The sequence below is a fragment of the Euprymna scolopes genome, chromosome 10 (assembly GCF_053919585.1).
Source record: "Euprymna scolopes isolate OS-2025 chromosome 10, ASM5391958v1, whole genome shotgun sequence".
NCBI lineage: Eukaryota > Metazoa > Mollusca > Cephalopoda > Sepiida > Sepiolidae > Euprymna > Euprymna scolopes.
The window spans coordinates 81,967,448-81,980,825 of record NC_136491.1 but is presented as its reverse complement, the minus strand read 5'-3'; the positions used below and the strand labels follow the sequence as shown (position 1 = coordinate 81,980,825).

The window sequence follows — 13,378 nt, the reverse complement described above, 5'->3', positions numbered from 1 at the left end:
CAAAATTGTATTTAAATTATAAATGCGAAAAATTAAGTTTTGATATAAACTACATATTCGTATGATAAAAATATCTTTCTGTGATTTATTTTAATTTAAAGTTTGTCACTTCTAAAAGGAAAATAACATCCTTTATATAAGATATTCCCTATAATGTATATTTTAGAATGAAAAAAAAAATTATTTTAACTGCCGGTTCTATGTTCAGTTTCATTTTAGTTGATTTGAATTTGTTTCTAGACAAGGGAAACAACTCCATTGAAAGTGATTTCCCCTCCACTAAAATCTATGATCTAAGGTTCAAGATGAAACGTTTGTGGAGGAGTTGAAGATACTCTCAATTTATTTATTTCATTTCTGTATATATTTATTTCATTTATTAGGTTTTTTTTGTTTGTTTTTCCTTATTCAGCTTTCGATGTTGAACTGTTATGTAGCGAATATTTTTTTGGACTAAACTTTATTATTAGTCTCATTCTAAATTCCATATGATTAAATCTGGACAGTATAGGAAGATGAGTGCAACACGGGAGACTTTAATATGTTCGCAATGAGAGTTCCTGGGTTAGTATATGTAGAACAGTTGAGGTGGCAGGGTCAGCTGGAAGGGAAAGGACAAGAAAACATGTTAAGTGATGAGCAATAAATAAAGATCGCATCAGAGATAGGTTAGTTTAGGAGTCACTTTTTAAAAGTAATTCAACACGTTAGCATGTAAAATGGACTCTTTGTCTTATGTCATTCAATTAATTCAAGGAAGATAACATGAATAGTTGTTTTGCCAACAATCTTAATAATCAAAAGAAAATTTGCTATGAGACTTGATTCAGACCAAAATGAAAAGATGTCAAACTTGTATTTAGAGCATCATGCCACTGAGTTCAGTTAGTAATTGTCTGTATTTTTTTTTTTTTTTTTTTTTTTTTTTTTTGGAGATGAGGTGTTTTCATTGATTGAGATTGTCGGACTGACTTCCTCATCTTGGTTGTTATAGTCACAACATTTCGGCCGTTTTGCCCTCCGGCCTTCATCAGGTGTTTTGTATCGAACTGGGGAACCGTTTGTTAGGAGTCTCGAACCCAACCCTTTATTATTATTACAGGGATACCGTGTTCGGACTCCAGCTAGGCTCTGGGACATAGTTGCTGATTCTCTGTTTTGAATGTTACTTTTCACTGCCTTCGTTCAGGATTGAACTCAGCACCTTTGGGTAACTGTAAACTTTGATACAACGTCTAGGACCACTTGGCCATATGTCACTAGGACAGAGATAGGTTAGTTTAGAAGTTACTTTGTGAAAGTAATTCAACACGTTAGCATGTAAAATGGACTCTTTGTTTTACGTCATTCAATTAATTCAAGGAAGATAACATGAATAGTTGTTTTGCCAACAATCTTAATAATCAAAAGAAAATTTGCTATGAGACTTGATTCAGACCAAACTGTGTAACGATGTCAAACTTGTATTTAGAGAATCATGTATCGAAACTTGATTCTTACTTTTTTTTTTTTTTCAAGTGTACTTAACCCATTAAGTCCCAGGAAATCTAAATTATTTATTATCGAGTTGAAACTTTGTGTAATGACTACACAATTTGAAAAGAAAAAAGTTATTTCATTTAGAAAGCGAACTATTTACTTTCCTAGAAATAGGACACTGGGTACCTGTGATATATTTTTTAGAAATCAAGAGGCAATACATTCAAGATAAAATTTACACATTATGGTAAAGAGCAAAGCAGTTCACACAAAGAATTACATTGAACGTTTGGCAATAAATTAGTGGTTTACTATTGCAAGACTCCTTTTTTTATGAGTCCATACATCATTGAATAAAAAGAATTTTGGTAAATTTCCAAAGAATTTGAAAGATTTTTTAATGACTTCAGATGTAAAAGCCAGCCATAACATAAATCTCACCTGTCTGTTTAAATGTATGTTTGTATGTCTGCCTAAAACTTTCGACAGAGGCGACGGATTTTCATGATCAGTATCGTTTTGAAGCTCCACCCTTCGGACGACAAATATTGAAAAATTGGCTAAAAGCATTAATTCCTTCACCCTCAACTGGGCACTTTTCTATAGGGATGAGTCGCTTTTTTCAGCAACATTTTTGAAAGTCATCCCCTCTTTTCGATTGACTAGCCTTCATTTAAACCTTTGCCACTTCCGGTTTGGAGATGGTAGCAACAGCAAAGATGTCATGTTATTTTTTTCACATTCGTTTCCTCCTTCCTACTATCACTTTTTTATTTTTTTGCTCAACACACACTTCCAAACACCCGAGCAATGCCAGGCACCCAGGCTAGTATTAATATAATCCCAAAACTATTACTGAACTGAAGAGACCCTTCAGTGCACAAAATTAGAGTAATGCCAAGAGAGATATGTCAGTTAATGACAATTTTGTATCGTATATCCAGTTCTGTTTATCTTCAGCAGTAAAACATTGTTGGACATTTATGACTGAAACTTGGTGGATAAGTTGAGCAAAGACTGAAATTTCGTTGTACCAATTCCATGACCTGGAGGGGGGGGGGGTTCATGCTGTGTTTGAAAATAATAAAAAAAAAAATCAAAAGGAAAAATTTTAATTATCTATTTTCTATTTCCTAGAATGTCTGGCGCTCGAATCACTGGTCACATGGCTTTGAACCTGAAACCTGGACAATTGGGCATCGCTGGAATCTGCAACGGTGGCGGCGGGGCATCGGCAATTATGATTGAGAAACTTTAATGATGATGATGATGTAAATATTTAAAATTAAGAAATAGATTTGTTTTGACTAGTGTCAAGACTTCATAGCAAGAATATTTTTTGAATAAACTTCCAATGAATCACAATTATCTTTTTCTTTTTTAATTTTTATTTCATTATAACAATTGCAAAGATCAGACTTGTATTGTACCCTGATACTTGCATTTCAGATTAAGGGCTACATGTCATCTGCCTAATCAAATATGAATTCAGTGCTTATGTAATGTTACCCAGAAACCAACATGTTGTATGCTCAGTTGCAAAGGAAAGCAAAACTAAAAAAAAAACTTCAGCTTTTTCTTTGTAACAACAATATTTATTTCCTTATTGTTACAACTCGTGACATCACCCACATGATCAATCTGAACGTGATCTCAAATGTTATTCCTGTCTCTAACGTGATCTTTTTAGAGTCTTTATTTTTTCCACGAACGTCATTACACGTGTCTAGAACTTTCCCTATATTAAAAAAAAATAAAACAAACCTAAACAAAACTCTATATGATATATGTACTCATGACAGAAAGAGAATGTATTCCAAAAATCACATAAATTGATCAAGTATCTTTATCTTTAAGAAAATCAAATTTTATGGCCCATCTTGCAACACCATTTTGAAAACAGCTTTATGAAACAAAGGAGATAACTCAGCAACTTGCAAGATTTTTGTCTTTTTTTTTTTGTAAAACCCCGGAATACGGCATTAAAAATTAGTAACAATACAGTACAGTATATAATACACATGTATATAATCAAATAATATTATAAATAACATAGTAACGCGGGGCAAATACCATAACAAGAGGCCAGAAAAACATTGTATTCGACATCATAACCTGAAAAAAAACATATCCTAGGGTTACCGTATCCTGGATGCCTACAAATTCCCATTACTTAGACATTTTCTTTATAAAAATAAAACTACTTGATTAATTTACATGACTTTTGGAATATATTTTCTTTTTCATCATACAGATTTTTCTTTACTTTTGTCGTGATACAAGGAGAATTCTGAACATTGACAGTGGGTTCTCTGCTTTTTAGTGGAATTGCACCATGTGTTTTTTTTTCTTTTTTAAAGCTACTTTCTGACAAATTGCTAAGGCCTTATCTCATTTTTTTCCATCACTATTTGACTGGATCATCTTATTAGGTTTTCTCAAAAGTTTGTAAAGACTTGTGAAAAATTAAATTTTAATGAAATTCTTAATCGTTTTTTTTTTGTATTTATATTGTCATAGTCATCTTCGTCTTTCTATTTCAGATGGCAAATAATAAAATTGAGCTGGAAGTTTTGATTCATTACTACTAGAAGTGAAGTCTTTCGACCAGGAAAATTGTAAATGTTTAGTTTAGTTTTCTATGAAAGCTAAAACTTCAAATGATTCATGATGGGGGTAGAGGAGTTTGATTACTTTTGTTTCATCAAAAAGTCAATTCCTATCTCCTCATCCCCCCCCCCCTTATACACATATTCAGCATCTTTCTAATAATTTTTGTTTTCTTAGTTGACGCTGATTAAATTTGTTTGGGGAAAAAGTTGTTGAATTTACAATGCAACACAAGAAGACGTCTTGATTTCAGCGTTTTTTTTTTTTTTTTTTTTTTTTTTCCACAAGCTCTTTTTTTTTTTTTTTTTTTTTTTTTTTTTTTTTTGTCCCCCACAAGCTATGTTTTTTGTTTTTTTTTTAAATTTTTTTGCCACAACCTACTCACATCCATGATAATGGATGTTGTTACAGACTATGGAATTGGCTATGCTCATCTCTATATGCTCATTTTAAAAATACTTTTGGGAAAGATATGAAGCCAAAATTACTAAACTCCTTTCCAACTATGGATATCTATCAAACCCATACAAATTGATTGAAATATATATATATATATATATAACTTGAGTTATATATATATATTGAGTTCCTTCAGCTATAATCGAAACTGAAACCAAAACTTATAAGAATTCTTAGTAAAATTATTTATAAAAAAAATAGATGACTTAAGTGCCATCAACTATAACTGAAACCAAAACTAATGAAAAATTCTTGGTAAAATTGTTTATTACAAGAAATGGAAGGTCAACAATTAAATGACGATCACTTGGAAGAAAAAAAGATGTAAATATGACACACAAAATAACGTGCATCCTATTATATCAATATATAAATACCTGACTTTATAAAAATAGAGATTAGATTTTCCGATCAAATTGTAATAAATTATTTCAATACTGATAATTTATTTGCAAGTAAGATTTAAAAAAAAAAAAAAATCTAAACAATTTAGAAAAAAACCTTTAAATGGATAAAATATATTTTATAACAAATCACTCAATCAGATTTTAAAATAAATTGGACAAGTTTATAAATATTGGGTCAAACTGAATTCACAAGAATATTTTTGGTGTCTGATGAAATATTTAAAAGAATTTGCTTTGTATTTTATATTTTCCAAGATATATGAATACAAATAGGTTTTATTAAAAGTTAAAGTTGATTTAAATCAAAGGTGCGAGTGAGACTTGGATCAAAATGCTTCAGATATGTAATGGCTTTGGCATGATCAGGTGGATGTTCGGCAGCAAACTGGATGAAAATTCATCATATGCTTGGTATTGGTGGGATTATGGATGCCTTACATGCTTGACGTCGGGTCGTTAAGCCATGTACAGCATGCCATTTTTTATATCACCTCAATAAGATGCTTAAATATCCCAGGCGTTAAGGAATGAGAAAGACCTGGCTTAAATGTATAACAAGTGATTTAACTGCACGCAATACATGACTGATATCAACTCTCTGGATCGGATCACATGAAGAGAAGTAGTTAGATGTTGCTGTTGTTGCTCACCCTAGAGTCAGAAAAGGGCATAGCCAACCATGCTTTCCATGCTTTTTGGAAACCCCACCTCACCCCAAGGAGAAATTGACCAAAATTTTTTTTTCTCCCCAATTTAAAGCACCAGTAGGGCAACCAGAGATAGGCTGACATTTGCCTTGTCATAAATAAATTGCCTGCTAATGGTGAAATTATTTACTGATTGCAAATTGATTTTGCCTGCCATTTCACAATAATGCCTCAAAGTTTACCTACCCATAGTGGAATTTTACAGAGTTGGATTCGTTTCATGCAAAATATTTATAAATTTTCATTTTTTGTACGAAAACAAAATGAAACTTTTTGTATAGTTTTGTTTATTTTTCATCTTGCTTCGTATATTTATAAATATTTAATTATGACCAGAATGTGGCAGAAGAGACCAAAGCTTGATAAAAAATTTATGAAACATGAAAAGTTATAATTAGAGAAACCTAAAAATTGCATTTATTAATCCGGTTGAGTAATTTGACAAAGTAAAAAATTTCATATATCAGTGAAATATTAAAATTTCACGTTATGAGAACATGCCATGAGCATTAATTGCAATTTTTAGATTGCTTTAATCATAATAAAAATAAAAGAACAAAACATATTTTGTAAAATTTTTGCTATGAAAGTTTGGACCCCACCCCCACCCACCTATCTATCTTGGTGCTTTCTGGATTTGGAGTCAGAGACACTCATGGCACCTTAAATACCAAAACCAATGGCAAAATAAAAATAGATTAATTATTCTCAGAGAAATGGTTGAAAAAATATTTTTTTTAAAGTAAAGAACAGGAAGCAATTTCCAAGTGGGATTCTATTTTCACCAATATGGCCATGAATTTTTGCAACTCCTGTTGTCACATTTGTAAAGTTTTATGAAAACTAGTTGAGTATGTTTAGTGTCGTTCTGTTCTGATAACGTTATTTAAAAGTAAATAAATAAAACTAGCAACAGTTATAGTTTTATTATTAAAATGATTTATTATGATTATTTTCAGGTGTGATTTTTTTTTTTTTTTTACAATCCAAAAGTCAAAAATGAAAAATGTCTGTATAAAAATGTTTATCATATTTGATGGTCGAATATTTTGTTTTGTAAATTTATATTTGCATATATTACAAAATATTACAAAAGGAAACTATACAAAAATTTATTTACATTTTGTTTCGTCACACATTGTTGTCTTCATTAATGTAGATGTTTCAAATCAAATGTTCTCTGGCCTTCTTCAGATGAAGGCCTAATTTATGTACAGCCATGTTTTCCCCATATTTATGATGTATGTGAATTATCCGTGCATGTTAAAATTGCTTATACACTTAAATCTGATTAACTCAAAGATTGAAATACAAGAAAAATGCCATCATACATAAATAATTCCACACTTGAAGAATGAAGGAGGAGGGGAGGGCATATCGATGAAAACATAATAGTCAGCATAAGGATCATCTCTCATCGCATCCATTCAGTCTTGAAAGACAATGGATAATCCCTGTTAGCGTGACTGCATATGTAATTGTGAAGCTAGGGTTACATAATCGCCAACCACACCTATCTAGTCAATACTTGCCTGATTCTAAGGGCAAGGAGAATCCAGAATGACTGAAAACAATGTTGAGATAAGCGGAGAGCAGATACAGCACCTGGAGTTTCCAAAGAGTCACTCCTTTTAGTACTGACCAGGCTCAACATTGCTTAACTTTGGTGATCTAACGTGAGCTGGTGTGTCAACATGATTAAATTCTGAAAGCTGTGCTGCAAAAGGTTTCAAACTGTTTATTACAGCACTTAGTATTTCCAAATTGTCACCCATTTTACTACTGATCAGGTTCAACATTGCTTAACTTCGGTGATCTAATAGGAATTCATGTGTCAATATGTTTTGCCATATACATAATGATCACTCTACATTGATAGAATTAAAAAATAACATTTGGGGGAGAAAAAAATGATCAGCCTATTTTAATGTGACTTGTATTGTGGCTATTTGAAATTCATATTCAAAACAAAAAGTAAGCACCAACCACAGCAGTCTTTTCTGAAAGAAATTTCAATTTTACTTTGGAATATATATACTTTTTTTTTTATCGTTGTCATTTATATAATGATCATGTTTACCTTGCACTGGTTATTTTAACGGTAACAACTACACATAGCGTGAAATAAGCAATCTGCTGGAGCATGATGTGACCATTTTTATAGACTCTTAACTTCAGATTGTTTTTTCTTTTATTTTGGGTTAACTCATTCAAAGAAATTGAAAGAAAACTCAACTTTGAAGTACCTTTTTTTTTTTTTTTTTTTTTTTAAAGTCAGCTTACAGCAGAGATTCTCAATTACTTTGTCGTAGTATTTCTTGGCATGAGTAACGAAGATCCATGACAACCACTTTTGGCTAAAACGAGTTATGTATGCCACTATGTTACTCAAGCTCTCTTCTACACAGAGTGTGGTTCTTCTGATCAAAGAGTTAAATAGCATTACTGCCCTTGTTCTTCTAATATAGCAGGAGAAGGATGAGCTCCCCTATAGTTTTTTTTTCTTTCTACTAGAGAAGCACCACTTATCAAGGCCCAAAGACCACTTGAGGATAAGGGTTAAAGAATATCAGATAGCCAGTAAGACAACACTGATCAATAAAGGTGGAAATTAGCTCAACAAAAACTTGTTTACATTAGACTATAAAACAACTGTTATAGTCTGCTGGGAAGCAACCCTGTGGTATTGTGTTCCACGGACGGATAGTTCTAGGAAAGAAACTTTGTTCATGGAAGTTTTTGTGTACGACAGATAAAGAAACACTGCATTGTAGCACACCAACAAACCTTTGGGCATTATGAGATAAGATCCATTTTCTCCATTTCAGACATCACTGCCCCGGATATAATTATGCCCTTGATTTGTGGGATTGGCTGAATATAAATTGGTTCCATAAGAATTGGGTGGTAATAGTTGCTGCTGTTGCAGTCCTAAAATTAAATTCTTTTTCGGCATATTTTCTCGTTTCTTTGTGTGGTACCAGTTTTGTAGATGAGCGGTAACACTTTCAAAATATTGCTTATTCGATGCCAACTGATTTTCGTAGTCAATTTCTGCAACACAACCATGATCAGAAGCTTGGTGGTACGGAGAGAGATTTGCAGGACTGCCACAAAAACTCTGATCCGTCCCGCTAAATGAAGATGGTGTAGTTAAACTAGTGTTGACACTGTTCAACATAGTACTGCCGCTACGATTGCTAGCATCCAAGTTCGCAGTCCCATAAATCCGACTGCTATAGCCGGAATCTGGGTTACTGCTTGAATCTTCTTTGCTATGACTGACATCCGCTTGGTGGACGTGGTCTAAAGAAACACTGCCAAGCTTTTCGCTCAAGTTTTTTTTCTCCATAGATGCTATGGCAGGAAGAGGCTCTTTTGTTAAATTATTTCCTGTTGCCCCCGTAAACTTTACCGTTGTTAACTGGTGGACTTGATTATTAGGTGTGTAACTTCCTGACGGAACACCATCTGGAAAATTGTTGCTTATATTGTTACTTGGCTTTGTTGTCGACGACAGATCCTCCATTTTTGTTGTGCCCTGAGAATCAGCATTTCCCTTCAACGAAAATTTATTTTTCTGATCGTTGAGGCTTTTACTGACGTCCCCCTGAGGAGATGATCTCATGCTGTGATACGGCGGAGGACTTTTGTAAGGTGGGATGCAATTTGTTGGTGATGGGGATGATAAAATATTGTGATAGTCACTGCGATTGCAAAATGTGCTTGGACCGGCTGATAGGGGTCTGGGCACGGATGTTTTCTGGTTTGAGTCAATTGATTTTGTTGGTGGAGTGTAACGCGTAAAAGAGCCATGGTTTGTACTGCACGGCGTCTGTGTACGTTCAGGAACTATGGCAGGTTTAGGAATCTGATGACCGTATGGGAGAAATGAAGTCTTCGGCTGCATAGCAGAATTATTCTCGGATGTACTGTCTTTCGGAATATTGTTATTAGATTTACTGTGACTTAGTGGAACTGTTTGTTGTGGGTTAGGGTTAGGGTGGTGGTGACTAATTGGCTTTGTTTCATTAGATATGTTTTTTGAAGGGGAGTTGCCCAAAATGTCCTGACTACAATAGCGACCGATTGCACGGCCATCGTCCTGTTTTGTTGGGTTGCTTTTGTAAGCAGATGGAGATGCTTTGTATGATGGTGACCAATGGGGTTGAGATGGTTTTGGTATGCCATGATTTAACGTTGATTTGTTAAAATCGGGATTGGCTCTAAAGGGGACAGAACTCTCGTATTTTCTTGGTGTTGTGCATTGCAAAGGGTTAATATTTGCCGAGCTTAATTCGCTCTCCATCGGGGATTTCATTTTCACCTGGTCCCTTTCGAACAATTGCGAAGGTCTTTCGTTAACTCTTGGGATCGTGTTGCAGTGAGACTCTGTCCTGGGTGATACAAGCTGACTTTGTTCAGATTTATTATGGACGATGACTGGAGGATTCTGTCTTTGAGATGACATGTCGATTGTGGTGGGTGTATAAGATGTCTGGCAGGGATGAGGATTATTTGGATGACATCGCTGTCCACTGGTCGAGGCTGGAGGACTTTTTAGAAATTCTGAATAAGTAACGTAGTCACTATTTGGAGTTTTTAAAAATGATTCATGTTGATTTTTATTTGGCGACTGCATAACGACAGGACTAGGCTGGACGGTAATTCTATGTCTGCTAGCACTGAGATGCGTCTCTTTTGTTGGAGAATTTTTGTATGCACACGTTTCACGGCGCCAATTTCTGTCAGAGTTCTGCCAAGCTCGGATATGTTGCATAGCAGCTTGTCGATTTTCGTAAAAGTCTTTTTTTCTATGCCTCGCACTGTAATCAGACTGTGACAGGGTTTCATCAGAACGAGTGCGGAACAGTCGCCCATTTTCATTTTCGTGAACATTAAAGAAGATGCTGCGATGGTAAAAACCAGAATCATCATGGTGATGAGGATGATAGTTGTCACCCTCTTCATCACTTGACTGAGCATCCACGTAGGCTTCTAGTTCTGATTTGATATTATCATTATATTTTGAATACAAACGTTCCGTTCTTGGTTCACCTGGGAAGCGGCCATCTGATTGCTGGTGGCGCTTCTGATAGGTAGCATGGTGTCGTTCGTTGGTCATCCGATCCATTGGATACATCTGTTGAGAAGTGCGCCTATCGAGTTGATTAATTCGGTTCTGCAGAATCTGATGAGAGGCGTCGATATGTTCGTAGATATTTTCACACGTTTCATCCAAGTTCTTCTCGAGTCGCTTAACAACTGGAATGCACTGACAAATTGGGGTGTATCCGATCGGACCCTGTAAAAAGATTTCAAAATGCAAAGAAAAAGTTTGATCATATTTTTTTTTAAATAATTCTCAGACTTTTTTTCAAAAATCTGGATTGTTATTTTTACAAAAATATTTAAAGGAAATATATAAAAGGTAAAACAATGCTGAAGTATAATGGATAAACACAAAACAAAACAAATTAAGACATCCTTCCCCCCAGAAGGCGACTGACAAAGAGCTTTTTGTTCATCTAGAATCTGTTGCAAAGATCGCCGGAAAAATAATGGGATCTTTCTACCACTCCAGTAGATATCTCACTGCTGATGCAATTTTCTATCTATATAAAAGCCAAGTACGTCCAAGGATGGAGTACTGCTGCCATATCTGGGCAAGAGCTGCTAAAAACAGTCTGTCCTGCCTTGACAGAGTACAAAATAGACTTCGTAGCTTCATGGGGGATGCCCTTTTCTTTTCCCTGCAACCTCTCTACCACAGAAGGGACGTTGCGAGCCTATCGTTGTTTTATTGTTATTTTCATGGGAAGTGCGCATCTGAGCTCCAATCTCTGGTCCCCCCCCCCTCACCAATCTTTCACGAAAAACACCTGTCTAGCTGAAACTACTGTCAGTAATTTTCCCCACTCTTTATCTGTGTCTAAATCAAAACGTAGATTCCATAAACAAAGCTTCTTTCTTTCGTTTGCCTGTTTTTCACCTGGCTACAACTTAGATGTCTTCAATTCCAACATAAACAAGTTTCTGCTGAGGTTGCTCCAGTCCTCTCCAAACTATACAACAAATGCCTTAACAAATCTTGCTTTCCTGACTGCTGGAAAACTGCTTCTGCAATACCAGTTTACAAGAATTCTGGCGAAAGAACTGACTTATTGCCCCATTAGCCTCCTCCCGCTTTTCACCAAAATATTTGAATCCATAATTAATCAAGCTCTAGTTCATCATCTTATAGCTACTAAACTTCTGACTGACCAACAATGTGGATTCAGACAAGCTCGTTCTACAGCAGATATTCTTACTGTAATCTCTGAACGTATATACCTTTCACTGGACAAAGCAGGTGAGGGTAGAGCTGTAGCCCTATATATATCTATGGCCTTTGATGACAGGGTTTGGCACAATGATCTTCTCAGGAAAATCAGAGCTTACGGTATCACTGGACGAGTGGACGAGTACTTAACATAATTAGATCTTTCTTAAATAAGAGAAGAATCTAGGGTGTCCTCGACGGTCGTACATCTAAACAATAATGCGGGTCTACCTCATTTACTATTGAATGAACAAAACAAATTGTATACTCTAAAGAGATTTACCATACGAATGAGAACATTATTTCGGTCCAGGAGGCTCTTGTTTTGTTGTATCAACATGTGCAAATTAGCAAATTAATATTTGCTAAAGGCATCTTCAGGGCTCTATTTTATTTTTAAAGAAGGTTTCACTATTCTCTCATTTATGGCACCTGGTATTCCCAAATGGTGGCCCATCTGTTACTAGCCAGGTCCAACTTTGCTTAACTTTGCTTATCTAAGAAGAACTTGATCATGTGTCACCCAAAATATGTAGAATATACTTATTAAAGCATTATTTAAACATATTCCCTAAATTAATACTAAGACTAACCCTAAGTCTATGTGGCAATTGAGAATGCCAGGATTTATATTAGAGACTGTGAATTCGGCTTCAGTTCATGCAAAAATTGTATATCAGACAAAATGGATGGCATGCAAATACGTTTCTGAAAGTTACAAAATTTTAAAAATCTTTAAAATAAAAATATTATTTTTAAATAAAGTAAAAAACAAAACAAAGAAAACTACTTGTGTGATTGACATGATGCATGTGAATTGTTAAAATATTGGGAAATTTATATATCAATAAAAGTGAAATTGCCTCTGTGTGTACATTTCCCTACCAAGTACCCTGTCAATTTTCAGTCTACAGACTCGAGATTTTACATAAGGAGTACTAAGATTTAGGAAAATCTTTTTAATTTGTCTAGAACTTCAAGAAATTTACAAGAATTTCTATTTGCACAAGTAAAATCCAAGAAATGTGCAAATGGAAATTCTTTTAACTTTCTTGAAGTTATACATTTGGATTTTACCGTCACTGGATTATTTATCTTCCACCAGACTATCCATTCATGTGTAATCACCTTTTTCTTCACCATATTCCCTCTGCTCCACTTTTTTTGTTTTCAAGTAAGATCTTTGACTTACTTGTTGTTTCATCAAATACTTTTGCATGCAAAATCCTATCCCGCATTTTGCTAATTCCTACCTTCTGATGAGCAGGAAAGTATTTCTTCGAAACTCCGTGGATTAAGGACTATCCACTTATCTAGTGTTTCCTTTTCAGATTAAATATGTTTTTAACTCATTTCTAAGTGTTTTTTTAATATGTTTTATTAACTGTTTGCCC

The 13,378-nt window shown here is 34.5% G+C and overlaps 2 protein-coding genes across 2 annotated transcripts in view; one reads left to right on the top strand and one right to left on the bottom strand.

The window, feature by feature from the left end:
• Nucleotides 1-2,844, top strand: part of LOC145286120 (acetyl-CoA acetyltransferase A, mitochondrial-like) — a 152,921-nt gene extending 150,077 nt beyond the window's left edge. The window contains exon 13 of the mRNA XM_080134820.1: nucleotides 2,617-2,844. Coding sequence (XP_079990946.1) covers nucleotides 2,617-2,737 — 121 coding nt within the window. The 3' untranslated portion in view covers nucleotides 2,738-2,844. The remainder of the gene's footprint in view (nucleotides 1-2,616) is intronic.
• A 3,743-nt stretch (nucleotides 2,845-6,587) lies between these two features.
• Nucleotides 6,588-13,378, bottom strand: part of LOC145286119 (uncharacterized) — a 235,108-nt gene continuing 228,317 nt past the window's right edge. The window contains exon 12 of the mRNA XM_080134819.1: nucleotides 6,588-10,967. Within this exon, the coding sequence (XP_079990945.1) occupies nucleotides 8,487-10,967 (2,481 nt within the window). The 3' untranslated portion in view covers nucleotides 6,588-8,486. The remainder of the gene's footprint in view (nucleotides 10,968-13,378) is intronic.